The sequence below is a fragment of the Pygocentrus nattereri genome, chromosome 30 (assembly GCF_015220715.1).
Source record: "Pygocentrus nattereri isolate fPygNat1 chromosome 30, fPygNat1.pri, whole genome shotgun sequence".
Classification (NCBI taxonomy): domain Eukaryota; kingdom Metazoa; phylum Chordata; class Actinopteri; order Characiformes; family Serrasalmidae; genus Pygocentrus; species Pygocentrus nattereri.
The window spans coordinates 9,897,959-9,925,872 of record NC_051240.1 but is presented as its reverse complement, the minus strand read 5'-3'; the positions used below and the strand labels follow the sequence as shown (position 1 = coordinate 9,925,872).

The following is a 27,914-nucleotide window of genomic DNA, read 5'->3' as shown; positions in this document are numbered from 1 at the left end:
GTGGTTGCTTTTACTGAATGTGCATGGATACCAGAAAACTGGGAAAGTCAAAGTAACTGAAACTACTTTTTACTGTGTTGCTCCAGTACGTTGGATAAATCTTTATAAAAACTACTTAAGTGAGATGTTCTCTCATGTCTGATTCATCAAAAGACTTGCATTGTTAAAGTGTAATGATTATAGGCTCAAATTTACACCATATAGTCACCTATCAAAGGTTTGTATATCAAATCTACAGTATCTCACGAAAGTGAGTACACCCCTCACATTTCTACAAATATTTTATTATATCTTTAATATTATACCTCAACACTACAGAAATAAAACCCAGATATAACTTGTCAGTGTAGGAGTCAGTGTACAGCTTGTATGGCAGTATAGATTTACTGTTCTCTGAAAATGACTCAACACACAGCCATTAATGTCTAAATAGCTGTCAACACAGGAGAGTACACCTCACAGTGAACATGTCCAAATTGTGCCCAATTGTGTTGTCCCTTCCTGATGTCATGTGACTCATTAGACTTACAAGGTTCCAGGTGTGAATGGGGAGCAGGGCTGTTAAATTTGGTGTTCTGGGTACAATTAGCTCATACTGGCCACTGCATATTCATCATGGCACCTCATGGCAAAGAACTCTCAGTCAAGTATGTTGGTGGTGGCATCATGGTCTGGAGCTGCATGAGTGCTGCCGGCACTGGGGAGCTGTGGTTCATTGAGGGAAACATGAATTCCAATATGTGCTGTGACATTCTGAATCAGAGCACGATCCCCTCCCTTCGGAAATTTAAGATTAAGATTAAGTGACCCTTATTAGTCCCACAATGGGGAAATTTCACCTCTGCATTTAACCCATCCGTGAAGTGAAACACACATACACTCTAGTGAGCACACAAACACTAGGGGGCAGTGAGCACACTTGCCCGGAGCGGTGGGCAGCCCAATCCGCAGCGCCCGGGAGCAGTTGGGGGTTAGGTGTCTTGCTCAAGGACACCTCAGTCATGTGCTGTCGGCTCTGGGGATCGAACCGGCGACCTTCCGGTCACGAGGCTGGATCCCTAACCTTCAGCCCATGACTGCCCACCGCACTGCAGTTTTCCAGCTCAATAACAACCCCAAACACACTTCCAAAATGACAACTGCCTTGCTGTAGGTAAAGGTGATGGATTGGCCAAGTATGTCTCCAGACCTAAACCCAATTGAGCACCTGTGGAACATCCTGAAGAAGAAGGTATCTAACATCCACCAGCTCCGTGATATCATCATGGAGGAGTGGAACAGGATTCCAGTAGCAACCTGTGCAGCTCTGGGGAATTCCATGCCCAAGAGGGTTAAGGCAGTCGTCACATAAAATATTGACACTTTAAGCTCAATTTGGACATGTTCACTGTGAGGTGTACTCATTTGTGTTGCCAGCTATTTAGACATTAATGGCTGTGTGTTGATTTTTTTTCAGAGGACTGTCCTTCTGTGTCTATAGAGGGGCTCATGCAGGTGTTATCTGAAGACATGAAGGTGTTGGGGACTCAACACACAGCCAACACACACATGCCTACATAATTGCAGTGAACTTTACATTGATTTGAGACAAAGTAACCATACTGGCCTTATTAGTATGAAAAGGCTCCTCTCTGTATCCAGCACGTAATAGAGACCTTTCGCATGACACTGACATTTCCAGCCTCACAGCCACTCTCGGGTAATAAGAGTAAGCCGGTTCATCACTGTGCAATGCTCATATTCCTACACCTCTCTCTTGCTCTCTCTACCACTCACTATCTATCTCTATCCATCATCTCACACACTCACACACATACAGATCCATCCTCGTCACCATTACACACAACACATCAAGGTCACAGCAACAATTTACCCATCAGCCCCTGCTCCACTGCCACACTGCCCTCAACTCAGTGACATATGGAGAGAGAGAGAGAGAGAGAGAGAGAGAGAGAGAGAGAGGGAGAGGGAGAGGAGAAAGAAATTGGACAGAGAGTGGATGCTAAAGAAAGAGACAGTAAGAAAAAGAAGGAATAAAGGGGAGAGAAAAGATGGGACAGAAAGAAAGAAAGAAAGAAAGAAAGAAAGAAAGAAAGAAAGAAAGAAAGAAAGAAAGAAATACAACCCCAATTCCAATGAAGTTGGGATGTTGTGTAAAACATAAATAAAAACAGAATATGATGATTTGCAAATCCTGTTCAACCAATATTCAATTGAATACACTATAAAGACGAGATATTTAATGTTCAAATGGATAAACTTTGTTTTTTACAAATATTCACTCATTTTGAATTTGATGCCTGCAACACGTTCCAAAGAAGTTGGGACAGGGGCGTGTTTACCACTGTGTTACATCACCTTTCCTTTTAACTCTCAATATGCGTTTGGGAACTGAGGACACTAATTGTTGAAGCTTTGTATGTGGAATTCTCTCCCATTCTTGCTTGATGTACAACTTCAGTTGCTCAACAGTCCGGGGTCTCCGTTGTCGTATTTTGCCTTTCATAATGCGCCAAACATTTTCAATGGGAAACTTGTAGATGGAGCGACGAACTGTGTTCACTGACAGTGGTTTTCTGAAGTGTTCCTGAGCCCATGTGGGAATATCCGTTGCAGAATGATGTCGGTTTTAAATGCTGTGCCGCCTGAGGGATTGAAGGTCACGGGCATTCAATGTTGGTTTTCTGCTTTGCCGCTTACTTGCAGAGATTTCTCCAGATTCTCTGAATCTTTTGATGATATTATGGACTGTAGATGATGAAATGTTCATTGAGAAACGTTGTTCTTAAACGGTTGGACTATTCGCTCATGCAGTTGTTCACAAAGTGGTGAACCTCACCCGATCCTTGTTTGTGAACGACTGAGCCTTTCAGGGATGCTCCCTTTATACCCAATCATGACACTCACCTGTTTCCAATTAACCTGTTCACCTGTGGAATGTTCCAAACTGGTGTTTTTGAGCATTCCGCAACTTTCCCAGTCTTTTGTTGCCCCTGTCCCAACTTCTTTGGAATGTGTTCCAGGCATCAAATTCAAAATGAGTGAATATTTGCAAAAACATAAAAAATGTATCTTGTCTTTGTAGTGTATTCAATTGAATACAGGTTGAAAAGGATTTGCAAATCATCATATTCTGTTTTTATTTATGATTTACACAACGGTCCAACTTCATTGGAATTAGGGTTGTACACAGAGAGAGATACATTGAGAGAGAGAGAGAGAGAGAGAGAAAGGGAGGGAAGGAGAGAGAGAAAGGGAGGGAAGGAGAGAGAGAAATTGAGGGAAGGAGAGAGAGAGAGAGCGAGAGAGAGAGAGAGAAAGGAAGGGAATGAGAGATTCAGGGAAGGAGAGAGAGATAGAGACAGAGAGAGAGAGAGAAAGGGAGGGAAGGAGACAGAGAAATTGAGGGAAGGAGAGAGAGAGAGAGAGAGAGAGAGAGAGAGAGAGAGAGAGAGAGAGAGAGAGAGAGAGAGAGAGAGAGAGAGAGAGGAAGGGAATGAGAGATTCAGGGAAGGAGAGAGAGATAGAGACAGAGAGAGAGTGAGACAAAGGGAAAGAAGGAGAGAGTGAGAGAGAGAGGGAGAGGGAGAAAGAAAGGAAGGGAATGAGAGATTCAGGGAAGGAGAGAGAGATAGAGACAGAGAGAGAGAGAGAAAGGGAGGGAAGGAGAGAGAGAAAGGGAGGGAAGGAGAGAGAGAGAAATTGAGGGAAGGAGAGAGAGAGAGAGAGAGAGAGAGAGAAAGGAAGGGAATGAGAGAGAGAAAGGGAGGGAAGGAGAGAGAGAGAGAAATTGAGGGAAGGAGAGAGGGATAGAGACAGAGAGAGAGTGAGAGAAAGGGAAAGAAGGAGAGAGTGAGAGAGAGAGGGAGAGGGAGAAAGAAAGGAAGGGAATGAGAGATTCAGGGAAGGACAGAGAGAGAGAGAGAGAGAGAGAGAGATAGAGAAATTGGAGAAGAAATAGAAAGAAATAGACAGACATGGAGAGAGGGAGGAAGAGTTGAAAGAAGAGAAAGATAAGGAGAAGAGAGAGAGAATGAGAGACAGAGAGAGAAAGAGAAGAAGAGAGAGAGAGAGAGAGAGAGAGAGAGAGAGAGAGAGAGAGAGAGAGAGAGAGAGAGAAGACCAGTGCCAGGGCTGACCTCTCTGAATGTAGACCAGCAGTTCTGCACTGCAGACATAACCCAGCAGAGCGTGAACAGAACAGCACTCAGCACTGGTGCCCCATTCTCTTCATTCCAGACACTCAGAAAAACGCCAGTAAAGGTTTTTGTTAGCCACTGATCCCAGACCACTTTCCTCAAATACCATTTAAATTTGGTATTTACATAATGAATTACAAAGTTACTTATGTCATGACTACATTTACATACAATTTACATTCTATTCCTGCATGTTCAAGCCAGCACTTAGCTTTATCTGTTTGTTTCAATGGCAAGAAATGAGCAAAACATGGCAAACAAACCAGACGGCACACATGACATTAACTTTCCATCACATTCTGCTCCGAACAAAATATCTACGCTTCTTACAAACACAAATTTGTGGGTTGACAGTTTACGACCTGCACGTTCTGCACGATTTCTTTGCTTGTTTCAATGAAGTCAGACTGAGAAATACTGATAGTAAAAGCCAAACATACAGATCAAAGTCAAAGAGATGATGATAAATAAGCAGATTATGTGAAGAAGAAGCTAAATGCTTTTCATGTCATGCAATGTTTATTTGCAGTTGTTAGTTGATATCTTCTGCATGCATGTTAAACTGAGACAAGACAGTTTCACAGTTAATTTATTCCTCAGGACTTAGCACACAATCACAGTTTGAAATCACAGCACATTCCACCCAGACACTCAACCCAGTTGATCTTCTTGCTCACTGACCCCTTAAATCTCCAGGCTTATTAAATCTTGACGTTCATTTTTCGGAAAACTGCATGGAAAACAGCTCAAACAGGCCGAGCTCTGCTTAAGTGAGGAAGTGAAGAGTGGAAGCTCTTAGATCCGGACGTTTTAGGATATAATCACTGATCCGAGACCGGTTTGGTCAAACTATCACAGTAGTTTAGAAAAACTATTTTTAAAGGCCAGTTTTTGTCCTCATTGGAGGAGATTCTAATTAGGGAATTCAGCTACTTTGAGCTGCACTTACGCAGACAGCTTGTATAATCTCCTTATAAAAGCTCTGTAATAGAATGGGTCACTCTGGGGAGGCAGCACATCAGCCTAAGGAAACCACGCTCAAGCTAAGCTTTGGCTAAAGGGGTGTAAAGCCTCTCCAGCACTGCGCTGTGGAGTAGGGGACCTGTGATGGAGCTCTATTCAACACCTTCTGGACGAATTGTAGTGACATCTGTGATGCAACATTAGTACTGACCTCACTAAAGCTCTTGTGGCTGCATGCAATCAGTTTCTAACAGCAATGTTCCAACATCCAGTTGGAAGCTGTAAGTCATAAAGCACTGTCCTTGCCGATCTCGGCCATCGCTGGCTGATGTTTCAGAATTGGTCACAGAGAGCTGAGCTGCCTTCCACTCAAACAGAGAAATTGTGTCTGCTCCACCACATACAGTCGACGTATTACAGTGACAGGCAAATTCTGTTTTCATGGCAAATTTCCATCTTCTTTCTGATTGCTAGTTCCATACACAGAAAGAAAAAAGGTCATTCTCGTCGTTTCAAAGATTTTTTTCAGAATGAATTCCACACAGAAGCTAAAGCTTAAAAAAAAACAGCAATATAAACAACAAATGATTCAGTAGGACCCCTTCAGGGAACCTGTGCCACATTGAAACTCAAAGTGTACACATTAAATAAATACAAGAAAGAAAGAGAGAAACAAACAAACAAAGAAAGTTGTATTAAAGGACTGGTCCAACATTTTCCTTCATTATATTTTATAGAAAGAAAGAAAGAAAGAAAGAAAGAAATATAATAGGTTTTGTTAGAAGATTCGTCCAATATTTTCAATCATCATATATTATACTAAGAAAGAAAAAAAGGGCAAAAGAAAGAAAGAAAGAAAGACAGAATGAAAGGAAGAAAGAAAGGGCGAAAGGGTGAAAGAAAGAAAGGGCGAAAGAAAGAAAGGGCGAAAGAAAGAAAGAAAGAAAGAAAGAAAGAAAGAAAGAAAGAAAGAAAGAAAGAAAGGAAGAAAGAAAGAAAGACAGAATGAAAGGAAGAAAGAAAGAAAGAAAGAAAGAAAGAAAGAAAGAAAGACAGAATGAAAGGAAGAAAGAAAGGGCGAAAGGGCGAAAGGGCGAAAGAAAGAAAGAAAGAAAGAAAGAAAGAAAGAAAGAAAGAAAGGAAGAAAGAAAGGGCGAAAGGGCGAAAGAAAGAAAGAAAGAAAGAAAACAGGTTTTGTTAGAAGATTCGTGCAATATTTTCAATCATCATATATTATACTAAGAAAGAAAAAAAGGGCAAAAGAAAGAAAGAAAGAGAAAGAAAGAAAGAAAGAAAGAAAGAAAGAAAGAAAGAAAGAAAGAAAGAAAGAAAGAAAGAAAGAAAATACAAAAGACAAAAGAGAACAGAAAATGGTTTTATTTTGAGGTTAATTTTTCATAAGCATTGTTGTTTTTTTTCTAACGTGATATATGATTCCAAAATAACTTCCCACTTCCGCGTCTGCAGTGCAGAGAAGTGCATCTAGCTTTATGTTATGAATGAACATTTTAACATGTTCAATGAATTTATCACATATATTGATTATTTACTGATTAGTATGGGGGCTGGTGATCTGGCAGTACTGGGTGAAAGGCCCTAAGGAAAAGCAGCAGGTAAAGAGAAGCAGTTAGGAGTGGGTCATAAGAGTGGGTCATAGGTTTATAGCTGTATTACTGAGCAAATACATGCAGCCTGAATAACCCACTACCCCCACCGCGGACCCCAGCAGAGCATTCAATCATTATTATCATCATCATCATCATCATCGCACCGGGGAACCGGCACACAGGAGGGTCTGGGTGCACCCTTCTCCAACACACTCCATCACACTGTCTCACCATTTCAGGTCATGAAAGTGAAATGTGGCGAGTGAATGGAGCTCCTGATCAACACTGATCCACACAATATTCTCAGTAGGTGGCACAATATGTCAATGCCAGGTATTTTAGTTGCAGATAAATTAAAAATTCTATTATTATGATCTGGCTGATACTGGAAATACAGCCAATATTTACAAATGATAATCTGACACCCTCTTTGTGCTGAACTGTATTTCACAGTGCAACCAAATTCAATGCAATAAAATTCCATGCAGATTTCTTTGAAAAACTAAAAGCATGTCACTGGAAAAGAATGGAAGCTGTAATAATAGCAAAGAGTGGCCACACTAAATACTGAAAAAAATGATACTGTATTTACTCCTGACCATTTCAAATGAACACCTTGTACATAATCGCCATATTGTAGCAGATTACAGAGTGTAGATTACAAATGGCAGATGTTTGATATATTTCACAATGATTAATGAATGCTCAAAATAAGGTGTTCACTTCCAAAACCTCCCTATCAGTGCATCCTCAATTCTCAGAAAAGTTATCTCGGGCAGAGCCTGAGACAAAAGCTCATTGTCAATTAGGAAGATAAAACGTATCCCCATCTTACATCATACAGCTTGGGGGGAGGAGGGGCTTTTCACTCCGAGATCAGACTGTAGATTAGACGCACTGATCAGGCTGGATTAGAGCGTGTATACAGATAAAAACACACCAAACGCAGTGACAGAACACAAAAGCAGCTCCTCAAAGCACAGGTGCCAAAACAGACAGCGAACGAAAGCTATATGCTAATTGTGTCAACATAAGCTCTGTTCCTCCTAATGCCAGTTTGATCTACAGCTACAAAAGATGCTGCTTTTTTTCATTCAGAAAGCAACAAATTCACAGATCAAAAAGGAAAATAAGGCTCAGGCTTTACAGCAGTGCCAGCCACCAAGCTGTGATAAACAAAGACTAAGGGCCATGTGTAAGCCTGCTTTTCAATTAGACTCTCAGTGACGTAGCTGTAATAAAGCAGCATAGTCTTTAAAGGCATCTGAAGTACACAAATAGATACAGAAATCTCAATCATTCTTTGTTTTTGTTTTGTTTTTCTCAGAGTTGATGCACTCTAAAAACAGTTGCATGTTATAATCACAATCCATACACTCCATATATGGAAACTAGGCTGCGGAAACATAGTTTTGTATTCATATGCAAAACTACATCATTGTCCAATGAAAAGTCATGTGTCCCCATTTTTTGCGATTTTTACTTTTCTGCATTATTTGAGCCCAGCAGTCACATTTTCTATTTTACTTTTTCCAGTACATCAAACTTATCAAATGAATAAAAATTCTGCACTAAAATTTGCAAAAGATTGTCCCTTAAAAGTTTAAAGTAGAGGACACGTTAGCTAGGGTTCACTTAGAAAATCAACAAAATGTCATTTGATGGGAGTGTAAACACTTTGGCATAAGATTATGGCTAATTTGGTCCAACTAGGTTTCAACATGTGCTTGTTTAAAATAATTTTTCCAACATTTTTCCTCAACATGTTTTATACTGAGGAAAAATATTTACCACACATGATTTTTTTTTTGTTTACTAACTTACTTACAAAGTGGTTTACCTACTTTGTGTAATATGTGTTTCTAATGTAATATACAGTGACCTCCCATAGACTTTTACTGGGTCTGGAACTACATCCAGTTTCAGCTGGTCTTGTACAGTCCACCACTACTGGAGCTAGATCTTCAGACTGGACCACAAAAGTCAAAAACAAAGAAAAACTGTTACTTGTGCTTATTTTTCCTTATGTCCCTTCTTGGGAAGCTTGAGGGATATAAGTTGATGACTGAGACGTGGTTCAAGCGTACGGCTTTAGGCCAACAGTTTCGAAGACTCAGAAACACAAATCATGATCCTCAGACACCAAGAGCCCCAGGCTCAAACACACAAAATGCACATCAACTGCAAACCACCATTCAGCTGGGCCTTTACCCCACTGATTGTAGGCTGGTCTATGCCTGATCCTGTGCTCAGACTTAAATGTTAACCATGTGCTCGTGGCAAATTTGGACATTGTACTTTCTGTTACAGCAAAATACACACAAACCTGCAGTGCCTGCAGATCTGCTAGCATTGTGCATTAGGTTACGGTTGGCACAGCAACCCCAGAGAAAGAGTGAGGGAGGGTTTAATATTGATGAAACCCAGCTAAAGAGTACAGAACAAGTTTTAATGAAATGGTGGGCTCAACTAAGAACCAAAGATATTTGCATTTTTTTCAAATTTAGATTCATAATCAGGCTTTATTGAGAGAAGCACATGAAGAGAGGAAGGAGGAATTGTAGTGTGTGTGTGTGTGTGTGTGTGTGTGTGTGCGCGCATGTGATAGAGATAGAGAGAGCTTAATTGTCGAAAGGTTTTTAGAGTGTTCTTCACATTCTCACCCATTTATTAGTTCATTTTGAATGTAGGCTATATTCCTCAAAATACTAGGCATTTACCTAATATTTGTATAATTAAAAGTTGTATAAATGTATGCATATTATAAATGTTCATGTATTTATAATAAATAAATGTTTCTATAATAATTATAATTGAATTATTACATCCTGTTTTTCATGATTAGTGCATTACAAACTTATATTCTTTATTATTTAGTAGCTACAGAGATTCCAATGCAAACTAGTTGAGCTGTTCTTGAGTTATAGAAGTGTGGTGTGAAATGGCCAGTGGGTTAAATAGTTATACACTCTACTTTGTGATGTACATACACACACACACACACACACACACACACACACACACTTTGGCTTGATTTTTGGATTTTTGACATGTGCCATGCTTGCATGCTAACAGTTTCAAGGCAGCAACAGTAAAGCAATGCAGTCTTTGTACTAACATACAATCCAATCTATACTAACAAATAAATCAACGCATGTAGTTTCAACTATTTGACAAGTTGTTAGAAATCCCTTACATTAATGTTGTGAACATACATGCATCACACCTTCTCTGTGTACATGACACGGTCAGAAAGCTATAGCAACAGTCATGGCAGCAAGTCAGGTTTATTATTGTTGCTCCCTTAACATCATTTACATAAACGTTATTTAAGCAAGAAGCTGACAGTACAGCCATATGTAGTACGTAAAAGTTCCATTATCACAGAGTGGTTCTGCATCACCATGCCTGCTGTGTTCTGGCGTGAAATGGGCTTCAGTATTGTGCAGTCATGCTCCACAATCATCACACATTCATCTTGAACCACATCAGACAGATGGCATACTGGTATGTGTGTAAATAGGTACCAGCCAAATACAAAACTATCTCTGTACATTCAATACTATGGCTTTAGGGTGATAACGCTGCACTCACAGGGTGAAGTTCTCCTCGGGGTAGCACCGGTTACGTAGTAACCCCGCCCACAGCTGCACGCCGATAATGCCAAAGATGAAGAAGACGAAGAAGCAGAGCAGGAGCACGTTCCCCAGCATGGGCAGAGTGTCCAGCAGCAGGTTCACCAGGATCCGCATACCTGCACACATATACACACACAGGATTGTCATGTCATGTGGTCATTCATACCTATATTTAATAGTAATATGTCCTTTATGTAATATGTATACGCTGTAAATACTACTGTAGGAACCATTGTTCAATAAAGCCTTTTAAAAGATTTATTCACTATATATTGAGCTTTATTCATTATGATCCGTATAGGCACAGAACTGGAGGTGTGTTGTGTGAAAATCGCTAATAATTGCATTATTAGATGTAATAAAACAGACTAAACATTACTGAATAATTGGCAACCCTATTCATGTATATTCCATAGCATCAACATCTAAAGTTTATTAGTGTGACTAAGAGTTTAAAAAGTCCCTAATATTCCACAATGTGTTCCATATACTAAAGTAGACTTTTAGACTTCACTAATTAGAGTCTAAAAAGCAGTAAACAAGCTTTCAAGTCAATTTGCATTATATATTCTAAAGTAAATATTATTTTATGGCTTTTGTTGCCAAAAACATGCAAGCTGGGTACATTTTGAGTTAGTTTCATCTCATTTTAAAAAACAAAAATGGAAAATTCAAAGTCTTGTGTGGAAGAGTTTATTTATAAATCAAAATATCATGAACTGCCATTAAATGTGGGTTTCAAACTGACTTATAAGGAATAAAATGTGGCTAATTACGCTCCAAGAAGGATTCAGGCGATTAATTTGTTCTTACTAATTTGCACTGCAATGTCTCGAAGTCTAGTTATTGTGAGTTATTATAACAGACCTCCAATTATGTAATAACGCAGCACATAATGAATAAAGCTGAATGCAAAGTGAGTGAACTGTTTGGATGAGATTAATTTGGGCTTTGCTGAACAATAGACCTTCAGAAACACCTAATAAGTGTTTCTTAACAATGCTGTAAAAATGTGATTTATTTGTCATATTTGTGCAGCTTTGCTTCCACATATATTCATCATGCACACAGTATACACCAATCAGGCATAACATTATGACCACCTCCTTGTTTCTACGTTCATTGTCCATTTTATCAGCTCCACTTACTATATAGATGCACTTTGTAGTTCTACAGTTACAGACTGTAGTCCATCTGTTTCTCTGATACTTTGTTACCCCCTTTTACCCTGTTCTTCAATGGTCAGGACCCCCATGGACCCTCACAGAGCAGGTACTATTTGGGTGGTGGATCATTCTCAGCACTGCAGTAACACTGATGTGGTGGTGGTGTGTTAGTGTTTGTTGTGCTGCGTTCTGTGACCACTGATGAAGGACTAGAGTATGACCAACACAAACTGTGGAGCAGCAGATGAGCTGTAGTCTCTGACTTTACATCCTCAAGGTGGACTAACAAGGTAGGAGTGTCTAATAAAGTGGACAGTGAGTGGACAGTGTTTAAAAACTTGTGATCCTGAAAAATTTCTGATCCGCTCAGACCAGCAGAACACAAATTAACACACTGTTATTTACTGCAGTGCTGAGAACGATCCACCACCCAAATAGTACCTGCTCTGTAAGGGTCTATGGGGGTCCTGACCACTGAAGAACAGTGTAAATGGGACTAACAAAGTATCAGAGAAACAGATGGACTACAGTCTGTAATTGTAGAGCTACAAAGTGCAGCTATAGAGTAAGCGGAGCTGATAAACTGGACAATGAGTGTAGAAAGAAGAAGGTGGTCAATGTTATGTTTGATTGGTGTATATCTTCACCTTGCCTATTATATTGTGCACTGACCAGTACATGTGCAACAGAAACAGACACAGGTCATCATAGGTCCTCAATACACTGCACTTAATAGGAACAGCACACTCAGATTTACAGCAAACACACACACACACACACACACACACACACATACATATATGTAAAAGCAAAGATTTTCCTTACAGCACTGTTATTTATTTTTATCTGATGCTAAGATAATAATCACCCATCATTATATCCATGCACAGACATCTGGCAGCTATGAACCAGTGACAGTGTTCATGTTTATGAGAGAACACGGGCAAATAAAACAGAATCCCTCAGTGGCTGTGATCACAACCACAGCGCTGATAAATCGCACATTCATCTCAATGAAAACTCTCACAGGAAACAGCCTGCAAACTGCAGTGGAACAAACACTTCCCAACCTCTTTTGTGATAGATATCTTATTCTGTACAGGATATTCTCAGCAATGCTACTTAGCACTTGCATATAAGCCACGGTAGCACAAGAGGTGTTTAATACACTGCTGTTTTTACTGTTCTCATATGCTTTTATATCATTATAAGTTAAGAAGATTCATACTGAGTCTTTCGAAATATGCTGCTGTAAACACATTGTTACAGTAAATAACTAGCATGGAAATATCAGCTGCCCTTTACATAAGGAAGCTCATATCACTCTTGTTGTGAAAGATTTGCTTTGGCTTCATGTATCTTTCAGGACAGATTTTAAAGTTCTGTTATTTTTAAGACTGTAAATGATTTTAAAGCACCTGCTTACATGTTTATGTTCCAGCATGTTATCGTAAATCTGTGGATACTGGTCTTCTGCAGAAAACGTGGAAAGACCATCAGTTATTTGGCTTCTGATCTGCTCACTTTTAAGAAGCATCTGAAAATGTATCTCTTTGACTTTAGCTTTTAATTAAAATTCTATATCTCATGGTGTCACGATTGGCCCCTCCCATTTTTCCATGTGCTTTTGTTTACCTTTCAGTCTTGTCCATGTGCTATTTGTTTTGTTTTTTTACTCCGCCCCTGATTTGTTACACCTGTTTTCCACTTGTGTCGTGTTTTCTGTCATCATCCCTGTTATACTTAAGCCCTGTGTTTGCTGGTCTTTGTTTGATGCTTGAGGTGTGTATTGTTTGGAATTCTGTGTTTGTTTCGTTATGTCCGTCCCTCCTGCTCTCCGTGTTGGCTCCCTGACCATGGACCGTCTAAACCCTGATTATGGATTTGCCCTTAATAAATCTCACTTTTCTCTGCAAATGCGTACGTCTCATCATCACCCCCCACTGTTACACATGGTATTTATCTTTTTGGTTTGGTCTGTGTAATTTCAATGACTTTTAATGACTTTCTTCTGTTATTGTTAAGCTTTATCACCTGTCTGTAAAGCACTCTGAAATGACACCAGCATGAAAAGTGTTAAATACATCATTGTTATTATTATTATCATTATTATTATCATCATCATCATTGTTGCTGCTGTTGTCGTTGTTGTTTTTGTTGTGTGAACATGTCATGACTAATAGCCCTCCCTCTTCTTCCCTGGTGTGTTGAGACCAGTGATGTTCCATTACCGGCAGTTTGAAACACAGTGATAGATTATATATCACTGTTGTCGGGAGAAAACTTTGCATCTCCAAAAGGGTAACTTTACAGCAGAAGGAAAAAAACTGCTTTACTTTTAATGTAAGTCATTGGAACCAGACTTTTCAGGTCATTTATTTTAGTCCATTTGTCATGAAATTTACAGACAATGTTAAGGGCAAGAGGCATTTTCAAATTATGTCAAAAGCTAAAAAAAAAAGTCAAAAATGGAGATACAAGGTTTTCTTCAGACAACAGCAATATGTATATACAGATCATCTATTATAAACTTCACTGTGTAATTGCACATGCAGTTATGCAGTTATATTTGAAAAATATAGCATAGCAAATGTTAAATATTATATAACCCTATAAAAGGGTTAATATTCATGACCTCAGGCATATCAGCAAGCATCTAAGTTTCTTTGCAAAAGTCAGAGAACAAATATTAATTTCTAGTCAAATCAGTTTTTTATTAAAAACAAGTTATTCATTTTTCAGGAGACATTTCAAAGGAGATATGATAATCCACTTGTCTATGGAAGAAGAAAGTCAAAGGATAATTAATGAAAACAAATCAAGAATTTAAAGTTAGAATTCAAAAAATAAAGATGGAAAGCTTTAGAGTAAACAACATTCCTAACAACCACCCGCAAGACCTGGTGGACCACGGAAACTGCGCCCTCAGATAAACAGCACTTAAAGCTTTCCTCTTTGAGAGAGAGGAGAAAATCAAGCTGCTTCAGATCTGATAACATCCACAGGCGTTTCTGTCCATCCTGAGAAGATGACTCAGCACTATGGGTCTGAAAGCATGTGTAGCTGTTAAGGAGCCCTTCATAGACAAAAATAAATAAATAAATAAATATGCAAATAAAGAAGCTGCTGGTGAAATGATCCTCCCAGAGTCCAGACCCCAACATCACTGAATATGTTTGTGATTACTTAGATCACAAGGAGCAGAAACTACAACCAGCTTCTAAGACTGAACTTTGGAGATATGGAAAAGAATAGAAGCTATAACAAAGAGTGGACACAATGGATGATGTTGCAAAAGTGACTAACTTCTGCTTAATAGCCGTTTTGAATGGAAAATAAATGAAGGCTTTTGTAAAGTTATTGAGTTAATATGAAGCAATAAGAGGGGGGTTTAAGTGTTTGTGAATGTTAAGGGTTAAAAAAACCACACTGATGACTTTGCTGTGTCAGACTGAAGATGAACAGGCAGTTTACAGATGTGATCTATCAGATCAGACAGCAAATGCCCAGAGAGCCAGAGCCTTAATGCCTTAATGTCCTTAATGGCTTAATGCCACTTAATCTCTGCTGGCCCTAATGGCACACCCAAAGAAACCCAGACACATTATGCACTGTAGAGGGCCTTTGGGAGCTGTTGTACAGACCTATTTCACTAACACGCTCACATGTGTCTAATTGTGTAATGTCCGACCTCAGTTCACCAGTCAGTCAATAAAATCAGGTTAGTCCATCATCACTGTCATATTAAAACTGAAGAATGCAAGCTATTGAGATGTGCTTATGACTATAGGAGATGTCTTGGCTTTTCTAAAGTAAAAAATTAATAATAATAATAAAGAACCCTCAATATTAGTCTGATAATATATTTTACATTGTGTACAATAGTAAATAATATAATATAAACACATTTGTTTAATATAGTAGGTTATTCACCATATTTTCATACAATAAAGAAATGAGTAATGTGTTCTAAATGCACTGGTATTCAAATTCTTGTTGGGTATGGGGTTAATTATGATCTCAGCAGCCAATCATTTGACCAGATTTGTGGGGGACAGGAGCCAGCTAGTTAATCAGAAGCTGCTTGGCTCTTATTCGCTAGAGAGACACACAGCTGTACTGCTATTGGTCAGACAGACGAGTCAGTTCTATGCAGGGTGGCTACAATCACCATCATCTAAGCAGCAGGCTAAAGCTGAAAGCATGAAAATGGCCTGTATTTTTAAATCTAAGGAGAATTCCCCGGCATATATGCATTTTGGGACTTATATTGTTTTATATTATTGGATATATATTATATTGAATCATATTGGATCATGTTTGTCGAGGCTCTGTGAGGAAACTGACCATAAGGCTTTGCTGCAGTGATCATTTAAAAGTTGTACTATAGAAAACATGCCTTAGAAAACAAAATAAACATATTTGCTATACCAGTTGGATAAATAAATGGTGTCCAGAGACATAAAGCTGAGTTATAACACTTGTTGTATGCATGACCATATGGAGAGAACATATCAGTGTAAATTCATACCAGAAAACTCTATGGCCTGCTGGTGGGTCCTTAATAAATAAGATATTTGAAGCTTGTAAAACACATTCCATATCTTTTATATACAGCTAACAGACATTAACATATACTTTATTTTGTATGTAATAGTTTTAAAGTGACTTTCAATAAACAGCTCTGGTACAATGCATTTCAATCTGCCCAACAACTGACTGAAATGCATTGGTTAGGTTACCACTGTCAGTGACTGTGAATATGAGTGGTAGTGGTAGCTACTCTTGGAAGATCTACAGTGACATTTGCCATCAAAACTGATCCCATTCACTGGAAATCCAAAAATGATTGGTTGATTCGTCATTTTCTAATTATGTTAGTAGCTAATCTAATATGTAAGGTCTTCAGTTTGGCTCCTAAAGGCCTAACCAATCGGAGAGCTCACTTGGCTGTATCTGTCCTCCCACAGACACTTATCCTGATTGGACAGTTTTCTACTGGGCACTTCTACTGGATTTTTACTTAATTATGAATAAGTGTATTTCTAGATTTCTTGTGTAGTTTAAATACCGATATGATCATATATCCATCCATCCATCCATCCATTTTCTAAGCCGCTTCTCCGTCAGGGTTGCGGGGGGATGCTGGAGCCTATCCCAGCAGTCTTCGGGCGGAAGGCAGGATACACCCTGGACAGGTCGCCAGTCCATCGCAGGGCAGACACACAGACACAGACAGTCACTCACACACTCACACCTAGGGGTAATTTAGCATGTCCAATTGGCCTGACTGCATGTCTTTGGACTGTGGGAGGAAACCGGAGAACCCGGAGGAAACCCACGCAGACACGGGGAGAACATGCAGACTCCACACAGAGAGGACCCTGGCCGCCCGGCCGGGGAATCGAACCCAGGCCCTCCTCGCTGTGAGGCGACAGCGCTACCCACCACGCCACCGTGCCGCCCATATCATATATATATATATATATATGTGAAGCTTTGAAAATAAAGCTTAGTGAATGTGAGTGAAGGTCTATTAGATGCAGCCACAGCTGTGAATTGTGCACTAATCCAAATCTGAAATAAATAATTGTGGACTCTTCTTCTAATGCAAGCAGAAGCTGGATGCAGCACAGGCTATTCAAAGCTCTGACACATTTTATCCCATGGAATGATAATCTGTCTAAAAAGTGCTTAAATGCAGTTTTTGGAGCTTCTGAATTTTAATGGAAGTCAAGAGGAAGTTTATAGGCCACATGGTCCACAAGGACCGGATGAGGGGAAAGGGCTGTTCACAGTAAGAGCTGTACACCTGTTACATTTGGAGCTACTGAGCAGTACAGTCATTTCTACTTGGCACAACACTCCTGCACAACATGTCCAGCATCTTGCAGAGTTCATGGCCAGGTGATTACAGATTAATGATAACCTGCTAAAAAACGTAACCCATAATGTAATTCAAAAGAGGTCTATATATGTATAACTGGGTGTCATCAGCATAGCTATGGAAATGTATATTATTTATACGTATATTAATAAAAAGAATATTATATATATATATATATATATATATATATAATGTATATTAAATTATTATATGTTTCCTAATGACATCACCTAGAGGTATCATATACGAAGGGAAAAGCAAAGGCACTAAAACTGAACCTTGAGGGACTCCACAAGAAACGCCAATTTTTTTAAACAAACAATTTTCCATTGAAACCATGTTACACGAATAAACATTTTACATCCATCATTAGAAAACTATTGAAGAAAGAAATCACACATACAGACTCTTTTCATGTTTTGTGAATGCTCTGTTCCACATTATTCTTCTTAGTTCACCTTTATGTTAGGTCACTTCAGAAAGCCCCTGCAGATTTCTTTGAAAAACTGAAAGCCGGTTTCCTGAAAAGAATGTAAGCTGTAATCAAAGCTCAATTGGGACACATTTCAGAAAAAAATAAAAAGACATTTAGTTGTTGGTGCTTCTGTGTAATTTTCTTTTAAATATATTCCACTTCCTGCCTTTCCCATGACCCTGAAAAGTGAATAAGTTGTTCTTAATGGCCATTTGGCCTGGAAATAAAATAAAAAAAAGAAAGAAAGGCTGGTCTTTGCTTAGCGCTGCAGCACTACTATTTGGCCACTGTAACTGTTCACATCAACCAAGCCTTTCAGACATGCAGGACAGTGATACTGCATTGCACAGTAAGGGTTCAACCCCATCTATGTGATGAACCTCTGTAGGCAGCCTGATCAGGGAAGAAAATAGATGCTGGTCAGCACACAACACACACCATCAGATTCAGGGAAAATAATAACACAGAGGATAATATCTTAACCCGCCTGCACCTTGTGCTCTTGTTTTCTTCTCCATGCAATTTAAAAAATGAAAAGAATGCTTTAGATAGGCCTCTGAGCCTGGAAAGGCCGCACCCTCTTCTCTTCCACTCTATTGGTTTTGGCTTCATGCACCTGTGGCATGTTGGCATCTTCTGTATTAAGCAAGGATGTAAACAAGCAGCCATATACACACCTGCACTGAGGAACAGCTGTTTTAATTACAAAACTGAGTAACACTTTACTGTAGTGTGCTGTTCATAAGGGTACATGACACTTACATAAGCTTGTCATGACAAATGACATAACCCTACATACATGTGTCTTCTATAATAAAGGCTTCTATGGCTAACTTTGATCAAAACTGGCAAAAGCAACCTTTACAGCGAACAAAGTTCACACATCCTTACTTAGAAAATCAACCAAACAACAAAATGTTGCATGATTGTAAACCAATGAAATGTTTTTCCTAATACTGTGCACCTAAGTGAATTACCCAGACCCAACTGCTGGAGCAAGTAGGGGGCAAAAGAAATGACTGAGGTGGTACAAACCAATCTTTTCCCAGTGAACAGCTGACTAGGTGATATTAGTTTAACAGGCTAACCTACTCTTGGCAGTACACTCACCTCAACCTACATCACTAAACATACGCATGTTAGGAAAATAATTAGTCAAACACTGCAAATTAAATGCAACTCCTATTTGATAGTAAAAGCAAACCTTACATTTGGATAGCCTACTTCATCTACTGTAATACTGCTAAAGTGAGAAGAAATCTCTTCATGTGATAAATTTGACTTTTTCAGCAGTTTCTTTTGCTACTGTGATGAATGTGAGTATGTCTATATTCTTATTGGAACGCTGTAAAAACCTCACACATGTATAAACGAAAAACCGCATAATTCCTGTGACTGATGTTAGTAAGATATGTTAAACTGTAAAAAATGGCCATCAGATCAACCTAAAAAATGACTTAAGGTAATAACAAGCAACTGAATTAGTTTTATTCAACTTAAAAAATTATTGAAAGAATAATTCATTTAAAGTATTTATTTGAATAATTGACTTAAAAATAGTTTAATAGAACTCTATTCTTCTAGCTAATTCACTTTTAATACAACATGAAGTAATTTCTATGTTGATCTGATGAGTCATGTTTTACACTGTACCTCAAAAGACAAAACAGAAACACATTTTAAGAGTGTAGGATATTACTGAGGCATTAAAAGTGAGCCAATACCAAGTTTCACACTTTTCAGAAGGTGAGCGACGCCAAAGCATTTCAGAACATAATGTCTGGTTTTTGAGATGCTTCCTGCCTCCGGTTGGAAAACCTAAAAAAAGGAACATTTTGCCTGAAATGTCTTACTGCATACCAAGGCAGCCCTGCAGCTACCAGTTACCAGCTAATCTCTACACCTTATTAAAGCTAAACATGCATCAAGCGAATCTACAACTTCTTGACATCCAATGGCTCAAACAGAGAAAAGGAGAGTCACATTTTCAAGAATTGCTGATCAGTTTTTGAAATCTGGAGATTGTCATATTAACACAACAAAAAGGACAATATGTAGGTCAGTTCTCTTAGTCTGAGATGCTTTATGCAGTGGCCTTCAAGCCCTTACCTAAGCCAGGCTTTCAGGGCAGTCCAGACAGCACTTAGATGCACTCCATGAGAGGCTTTGAGGCATTGTCTGTCCAGTCTGGACCTTTGGTACCAATCGTTTACAAAAGGCTCTGTTCAGGAGCACAATGGTTTGCCAACAGCAATGGCTCAGAGGTAATGCATCTCCTAACGTTTGGGTTAAAGTCAAAATACTGTGCAATAAATTCTTCAAATAAATTTTAATTCTTGTTGCACCAGCTATACACAAGTTAAAACCATTTGAGGTTTTTGTTTCCATTTGTTTCCATTTGAGGTTTTAATGCTGGTCACAGTGTCTGGCAATGATTCAGTTTGCCAGACAAATGGTTTAAATCTTGGTCATATATTGGCAAAAAGATACAAAAAGATAAACATTAATGATTGCCAAAATAATAAAAAAACAACAACAACAACAACAAAAAAAAAACTTTTTACCACCAAAAATATGTTTGTTAGCTCATGGCATGGCAGCCAACAATGTGAAATGCAGATAAAGTTTCTCAGCAGCTGAGCTTTAACCTTTTTCACTTTAAAACTGGAGTAATGTGGCATGAACAGAGCAAACTTCTTCTTTCTCGACAAAGAAGCAGAGAGTCCACATTTCCACAACTTCTCACAATGAATAACAAGCAGATGTCATTATTAACCCTCAGATTGTATAAGCATGATTTGGCTCTCATAAATGAACAAGAAACATGCACGTAGACTTTTGAGTATAGAGTTATCTGGTTTCTACACTGGCATGTGAGGTAACTTGGCACTATCCTAGTCAGCTGGTTATATTTACACCCACATTTAAACCACGACAGTGTTTCCTTAAGCAAAAGTCTAAATTCATTACAAAGTCCAGGTATGTTTTTTACATATGATACACAGACATGACACGGATCAATGACTGACTCCTACATACAGCAGTCCCTTCACCACAGGCTGTAACATGCACTTTAGATGAATATATTTACTGGACATTTTATCTGGCAGGATTTCAAATTTGCAAATCTTTTGGAGTTAAATATTTCTGTTGACCAGCTTTTATACATTTGGTCACATTAACACATAGTAATATATGCAGTCATATGCAAATGTTTTGTACAAAAAAATTCTATGATTTGTTGATTATCTAAAACAAATAAAAACAAAAACATCCTCTACAGAGAACACATGCCTGCACATTTTAATGCACATACTGATTTTAACATTGGAAACAAATCTATTACAAAATATGACTTATGCAGAAGTCATGCACAATTTAGATTTTATGTCATTCTATTTTGTAAAGGCAGAAAACAAGTTTGCATAAAAAGTGACATTAATTGAGCCCTATATGAATAAAAATAATGCATGGACATGACTTAGTAAGGCATGGGGATGAGATAATTAAGCCGTGGCCACGAATTAGTAAGGCATGATCTCATTCCATGACTTACCTTACAACTTAGCAAGGTGTGGGAACAAGATAATTAAGTCATGGCCATGACTTAGTAAGGCATGATCTCCTGAATGGACCAATAGAACGGCTTGAAATAACATTTCTTTATGTTCAAAGTAAAGAACTTTCCCAACTTCTGTATAAAAACTATTTTGTACAGTAATGATACAGGACATACTTACAGCTGATATACATGGTTGCAGGGTTTCACTACAGGATTAAACCACACTTCTTAGGTAAAACATTCCGATCTTTCACTTTGGACAAGCTGTCTCTGACAATACCATCCAAAAAATTGTGAGTGCAAAGCACGAAGCGGCTGCTGTCAGAAAATTGGCTTTAATAAAAGAGCCAATTGGCTCTTTTATAAGCGTCTAAATAGAGCAGGCAGAATTACAGCAGCCATAGTGCTGCAGCTGAATCCACCGTGCTATAAACCATTATAGCTCACCTCACTGCCGCCTTGCTAATGAAAGCGTGCTCCAAAAAGTTTTAGACAGGAGTTGAGCCAAACTTTTTCAGCCTGCCTTTAATAGATAATGCTGCTGCTGTTGTTGTTGGTGGTGGGTTTTTTTGTGGCACAGTGCATTTTTTACAGCATCATGCTGTAATAATGACCAGAGCTTGAATATAGTAGCCTTGGCTCTTCAGAGTTTTGTTCTGCACTCCAAATAAACATTGTCATTAGCCATTAGTGTGGTCATGGTTTGGCTTTTGCTGTGTTTTTTTTATTTTTATTTAGACAAATCTTTCAGGGAATATGCACATAAAGATAAAGGTAACAGTTTTCATAATTAGGTTCAATCTAATTAACTTAACAAACTTGATACACTCACACTTGATAAACAAGGCCAGGTGAGATACCATAGTAGGGCTACTTTAGGTTCCCGAAGAATCTTCTTTTGTCTTTTAAGAGTCTACTCTTAATTTATTTATTATAAAACAATTGAAAACATACATTTAACGAAAAAATTATATCAATATCCAAACAACTAAATAATCTCTTTTTTAGCACATAATCTTAATTTTAATACATTTTTAATAGACTAGCTTTTCATTTTTTTAAGAAATCAGCAGGGGTATTTTTTCCAAAGTTCAGTCTTAGAAATTGCATTTTCTCCTCCTCACAATCCGGACAACTTGAAACACATACGGTGATGTTGAGGTCTGGGCAAAAGGGGGCAAACTCCCTATAAATACCCTTGTTTTTAGAACAAATGTGGGTTGTGAAGGTGACGTCAAATTTTTGGACATACAACGTGGTGTAAATTGCTTGTATAAGCATATTACCATCATAAGTAAACTAAAATACAAGATGTGGAAATAATATACACATTAAAATAATGTACATCAATTCAAATCATGTCAAAACAGCCAGAGGTCTGAGGACTCTGAGGTGGTCAGTCTGTTGTTCTGAGAACACCAGCAGTGTTTTCTAAATTGATATACAAATTCTCTTTTTGTCTATTTCCTTTTCTCAGTGAGGGCTTCTTGAACAGCTACACATCCTTTCAGTCCCATAGTGCTGATTTATCCTCCCACCGTGGAAAGATGGACAGAAACACCGATGTGTTGTTCAGATTTATTTCAGAAATTATTTTCATTTCTAATTTCATCTGAAATATATACTGGTCCCTGAAATGTATACTGTATATTTCATATATTCATGTGAAAATGATGCACATTTCAGTGATTCAGTGTCGGTCAATTTAGTGCATCACTTTTGCAAAGTTGGTAGAGAGAAAGAGAGAGAGAGAGAGAGAGGGGGGGGGGGGGGGTTGCTGTGTCCTGAGAGAGAGAAAAGTATTGCTGGTTATTGCAAAAGATAAAAGCACAAAAGGCCACAGTTCTGTGCTCCACTGCACAAAGCAAACCAATTAACAAATTGTAAAACATTACACTTTGAAGAGTCAGACTTCAGCACGACGGACAGCTTCCCACACTGACCAAAAGAACAAACTAATCATTCCAGCTTTATTGAAAATAACTAATTAACCTATCTATGTTCTTCCATAGCAACTGCAGTGAGGTTGAACAAGCTGTACAGAATGTTAGCTGAAATCTCTTTCAGCCTAACAGGACATTACAGCACACAACTTATAATACTTCCATTTAGTGATCGTTATTCACTTTAAATGATATTTATATTGCATCCGTGTGGAAGGTCACATTGTTAGGAAAGATTTTGTGAATGTTAGCATGGTGGAAGTCCACTTCCAGTTCTTTACTATATACTCAACATTGTGTAGACACTTTAAACAAACATTGGAGCCAATGCTGGAGTGGGTAATTGGGAGCATTCTTGGTGGGCCAGTAACATTTTGGGCTGGTTACTGTGAGCTTATGTTTAAACTAAACACATACACACACAAGATCACTCAGACAAATCACTCAGGCTAAATCAGTGCCCCTCACTTCAAGTTGTACAGCCTCGGTTTACTGTCCCAATAAGAAGCTAATTTCAGACTTGAAAGAGTAGCAAATCACATTCAGAGCAATGATGTAGTGCTGGCTAACACAACAGACAGTGTTCCATGAAGTGTATTACTGTTATGGATGAACTGTGTGAAGATGGACAGCATAGGCAAAAACTGCAGAAAACTAAGGTATGAAAAAGCTGGATAAAGGGATGAGGACATATCTGAGCAGGTGGGCAGTGGGAAATGTTAATAGGATGCATGTTAAGTTGTTTAGCTAATGTTATGATTATTATGTCCCATTTAAACCCCTTAAAAGCCCAGGCTTAATAGATACTAAGCCTTATTATTCAGTAACTACAGGGACTTTAATGCAAACTGACTGAGGTATTCTAAGGTGACATATAGAAGTGTGTAATAAAACTCAGATGCTTGTTCAGGCACTAGTCTGTAACTGCTGCACTATTTAACCCCTTAACCATCCAGGTTTATTTCATAAAATGGCTTATTATTTGGTAACTACAGGGACTTCAATGCAAATTAAAGGAGGTATTCTTAGGTTTTTAAAAGTGTTTAATAGAATTTTGGAACTGGCAGTGGCCCTATGTCATGTTAAGGGGTTTAAGGTCAGGGAACAGAAGTCCCAATAAGAAGCTCACATCAGCCTTGAGAGATTAGCGTATCAAATTAAGTGCCATGGCGTAGTGCTGGCTAACACAACAGACAGTGCTTCATAGAGTTTATTACTGTTTTAGCCATTTTCATACACAAACTATGTTAAGATGGAAAGTATCAACAAAAGCTGCAGAAAACCAAAATGTGAAAAAGCTGGTTAAGGGGATGAGGACATATCTGAGCAGGTGGGCATGGAGAAGTGTTGACAGAATGTTAATTTAAATTGCTTTACTGATGTTAGCATTCATTTGTAGCAGCAAATTGACTGTCATGATTAATATGTCACATTTACCTCCTTAAAATTCCAGGCTTTATTACATATTAAGGCCTATTATCATGTAACAAGAGGGACTTTTTTTGCAGACAGATTGAGCTATTCTTATGTGAAACGTAGAAGTGTGTAATAAAACTTCAGGCCCACCAGCATGCCCTGATGAGGGAGGCACTGTTGAGCCACCTTGTTTATTTCAGTGTACTAAATAAATAATATGTAAAAGATATAAGTAAGAAAAGAAGATTAAAATGTGTAGATTTGGGAAAGCGTTTAGTTAAATGAAAGCAATGCTGTGTATGGGCACCAGGAGAATTACAGTGGTCTGGTCTGCATCATATAACTCCCACAAGTCATCAAGTCCGGCCCTGGCTGTGGCAGTCCAATGTTTTGGCCAAAAAGTTACAAGTTCCCATTGCACTGAAGATGATCATTGTGGCCTTCTCGAAAACTCCAAACTTGCAACAGTTTCTGAGAATGAATGCATTTGTAAGAGGATCATCAATGGGTCATTTTAGTACAGTCGTAATAAGTCGAGGAGAAAAATGTATGAGGATACAAACAAAGTGAAAGAAGCTGTTGGTAGAAATGATCTGAATGTTCTTCTGGCTATAATGGACTTACATATCGTTGCTATCCAAAAAAAAAAAACAAAACAATGTATTTTTGACCATTTTTTTGTTTTCTACATCATTTAAGCACAGCAGCTGTCCTTTACATTGCGGGGAACTTTCATGATGAATGGACCAATAGAAATGCTCCAAAACGTCTTTGGAATAAAACCTCTTTACATTAACTTACATTGAATGTAAAGGGCGTTTTTGGCCTCTCCTGTAAAGATACCATTTTTTGAGATACATGTTTTTCCTTTGGACAGAAACGATATGAACTCTTGCAGCCCCAAAAACACTCTCAGTATTGGTCTATAGAACAGACGTCCAAGGTCGTTCTCTACACAGCATGTCTAACAAACACCAGCAGTGAGTATACTTCTTCAATTCATAATACATTGGATTTATAACGCACTTTTCATTTATAGTAAATCCCAAAGTGCTTACAGTGTAAAACATTAATTAAAAGATAATAATCAAAAAATAATAATAGTAATAAAATATAATACTTTATTGTCCATATGTCCTCCTAAAAAGATATGTCTTTAGTCCCTTTTTAAAAGAATCAGTTGTCTGAGGCTTCCTCAGATGGTCAGGCAGGGCATAGGCGTGGAGCTGCAGAACAAAAGGCACGGTCACCCATGGTACAAAGTTTTGTTCTGGTTGGAAGAAGATGGTGGAGATGCACAGAGCAAAGGGCTCGTAGATTCATAAATCATCTTCTCTAGATCTTCTCGAGATCTGTTCCTACAGCAGCTAATGCTGCTAAAGCAGTTACAGCAGAATGAATGAAGAAAAGTATTGAGAACACACACTTAAAGCTAATTATGCACCATCATTTTTATAAAGACACTGTATCATATACCTGACATTCTTGCATAATAAGTCAGAGACTAGCCTTCATTCATTTAATTTCCTGTAAAAAAATACTTTACTACAGCTTCCGTCCTTTTCAAGAGAATCGCTTTCAGTTTTTCAAAGAAAGTTGCAGGGATATTTTTCCACACCTTCAAAGTTCAGTCTTAGAATTTGATTGCATTTTCTTCTCCTCACAATCCAAATAATCCCAAGTACAATCATTGATATTGAGATCTGGACTCTGGGGTGGTCAGTCCATTGTTATGTAATTATCTTATATGTGATCTCCTGAAATGAGAAATATCTCCTGAAAATTCAATGTGTACTTAATGGCTGTTTTGACATGATTTGAATTGATGTACATTATTTTAATGTGTATATTATTTCCACATCTTGTATTTTAGTTTACTTATGATGGTAATATGCTTATACAAGCAATTTACACCACGTTGTATGTCCAAAAATTTGAAGTCACCTTCACAACCCACATTTGTTCTAAAAACAAGGGTATTTATAGGGAGTTTGCCCCCTTTTGCTGTAGGAACAGCCTCTACTTTTCTGGGAAGGCTTTACTCTAGAAGTTGGAACATTACTGTGTTCAACAACAAGAGCATTAGTGAGGTCAGGTACTGATATTGGATGATCAGTTCTGGATCACAGCTCTTTCCAAAGATATTGAATGAAGCTCCATCACTCCAGAGAGATGTACATCCACTGCACCACGGCACAGTGCTGGGGGGCTTTGAACCTCTATAGCTACCGCTTAGCACTAGGCATTGTGACATTAAGCCCTTGAGTGGATACACCTTAAAGGAGCAGAATTCATTCATTTGAAGAGGTGGAAATAAACCATATGTATGTGGAAAATTGGATCAAGTGAATTCAGTGCATCATGTTGTTTAGTTGATGATTTGTTCTCTTGTACTTCTGAATTGAACACAGTTAAAAACAACATGCACCTCTGCCTTCAACCTCCCTTGTTGTACAATGACCTCAGACTCTTTTCACTCTCAGAAACCAACTTTCTTTTCTGAAGCTTTACTTTTTTATTTGTATTTTTGCTCCATACAGTGGTAAAGTCATTTCTTGTTTGGCAGGAAGGTCCCCTGAGGTCACGATGCCTGTGTTTAGTTTGGATCTCTCCCTGCTTTGGATCTCTCACAACTAAAGAAACTCTTCCAATTATTCTGCATCTGTGCCTCCTCTGCCCATGTGGCTGAAAAGAAGAACCTTTACTTATGCTCTCTGACTCATTCTGTCCACCTCTCTCTCTCTCTCTCTCTCTCTCTCTGTCTTTCATGTCAAAAGTATTGGACAGAGCCCCATCACTCCAGAGAATGCAGTTCCATTGCTCCACAGGCTAATGCTGGGGGTCTTTATTGGCCCCTTGCTGACCCTTTCCATTGAGCATATCTATCTATCTATCTATCTATCTATCTATCTATCTATCTATCTATCTATCTGTCTGTCTGTCTGTCTGTCTGTCTGTCCATCCATGTTTTTTCTCTATATCTTGTTTTTGCCCTTTTCTCCTTTCCACCTCTCTCTCTCTCTCTCTCTCTCTCTCTCTCTCGCTCCCTATCTTTTTC

The 27,914-nt window shown here is 38.5% G+C and overlaps 1 protein-coding gene across 2 annotated transcripts in view; it reads right to left on the bottom strand.

Annotated features, from left to right (window-relative positions):
* Positions 1 to 27,914, bottom strand: part of LOC108430011 (voltage-dependent T-type calcium channel subunit alpha-1I-like) — a 362,256-nt gene that overhangs the window by 146,749 nt on the left and 187,593 nt on the right. For both annotated transcript variants that reach the window (XM_017702138.2, XM_017702139.2), the window contains exon 6: positions 10,364 to 10,523. In XM_017702138.2, the coding sequence (XP_017557627.2) occupies positions 10,364 to 10,523 (160 nt within the window). The remainder of the gene's footprint in view (positions 1 to 10,363; positions 10,524 to 27,914) is intronic.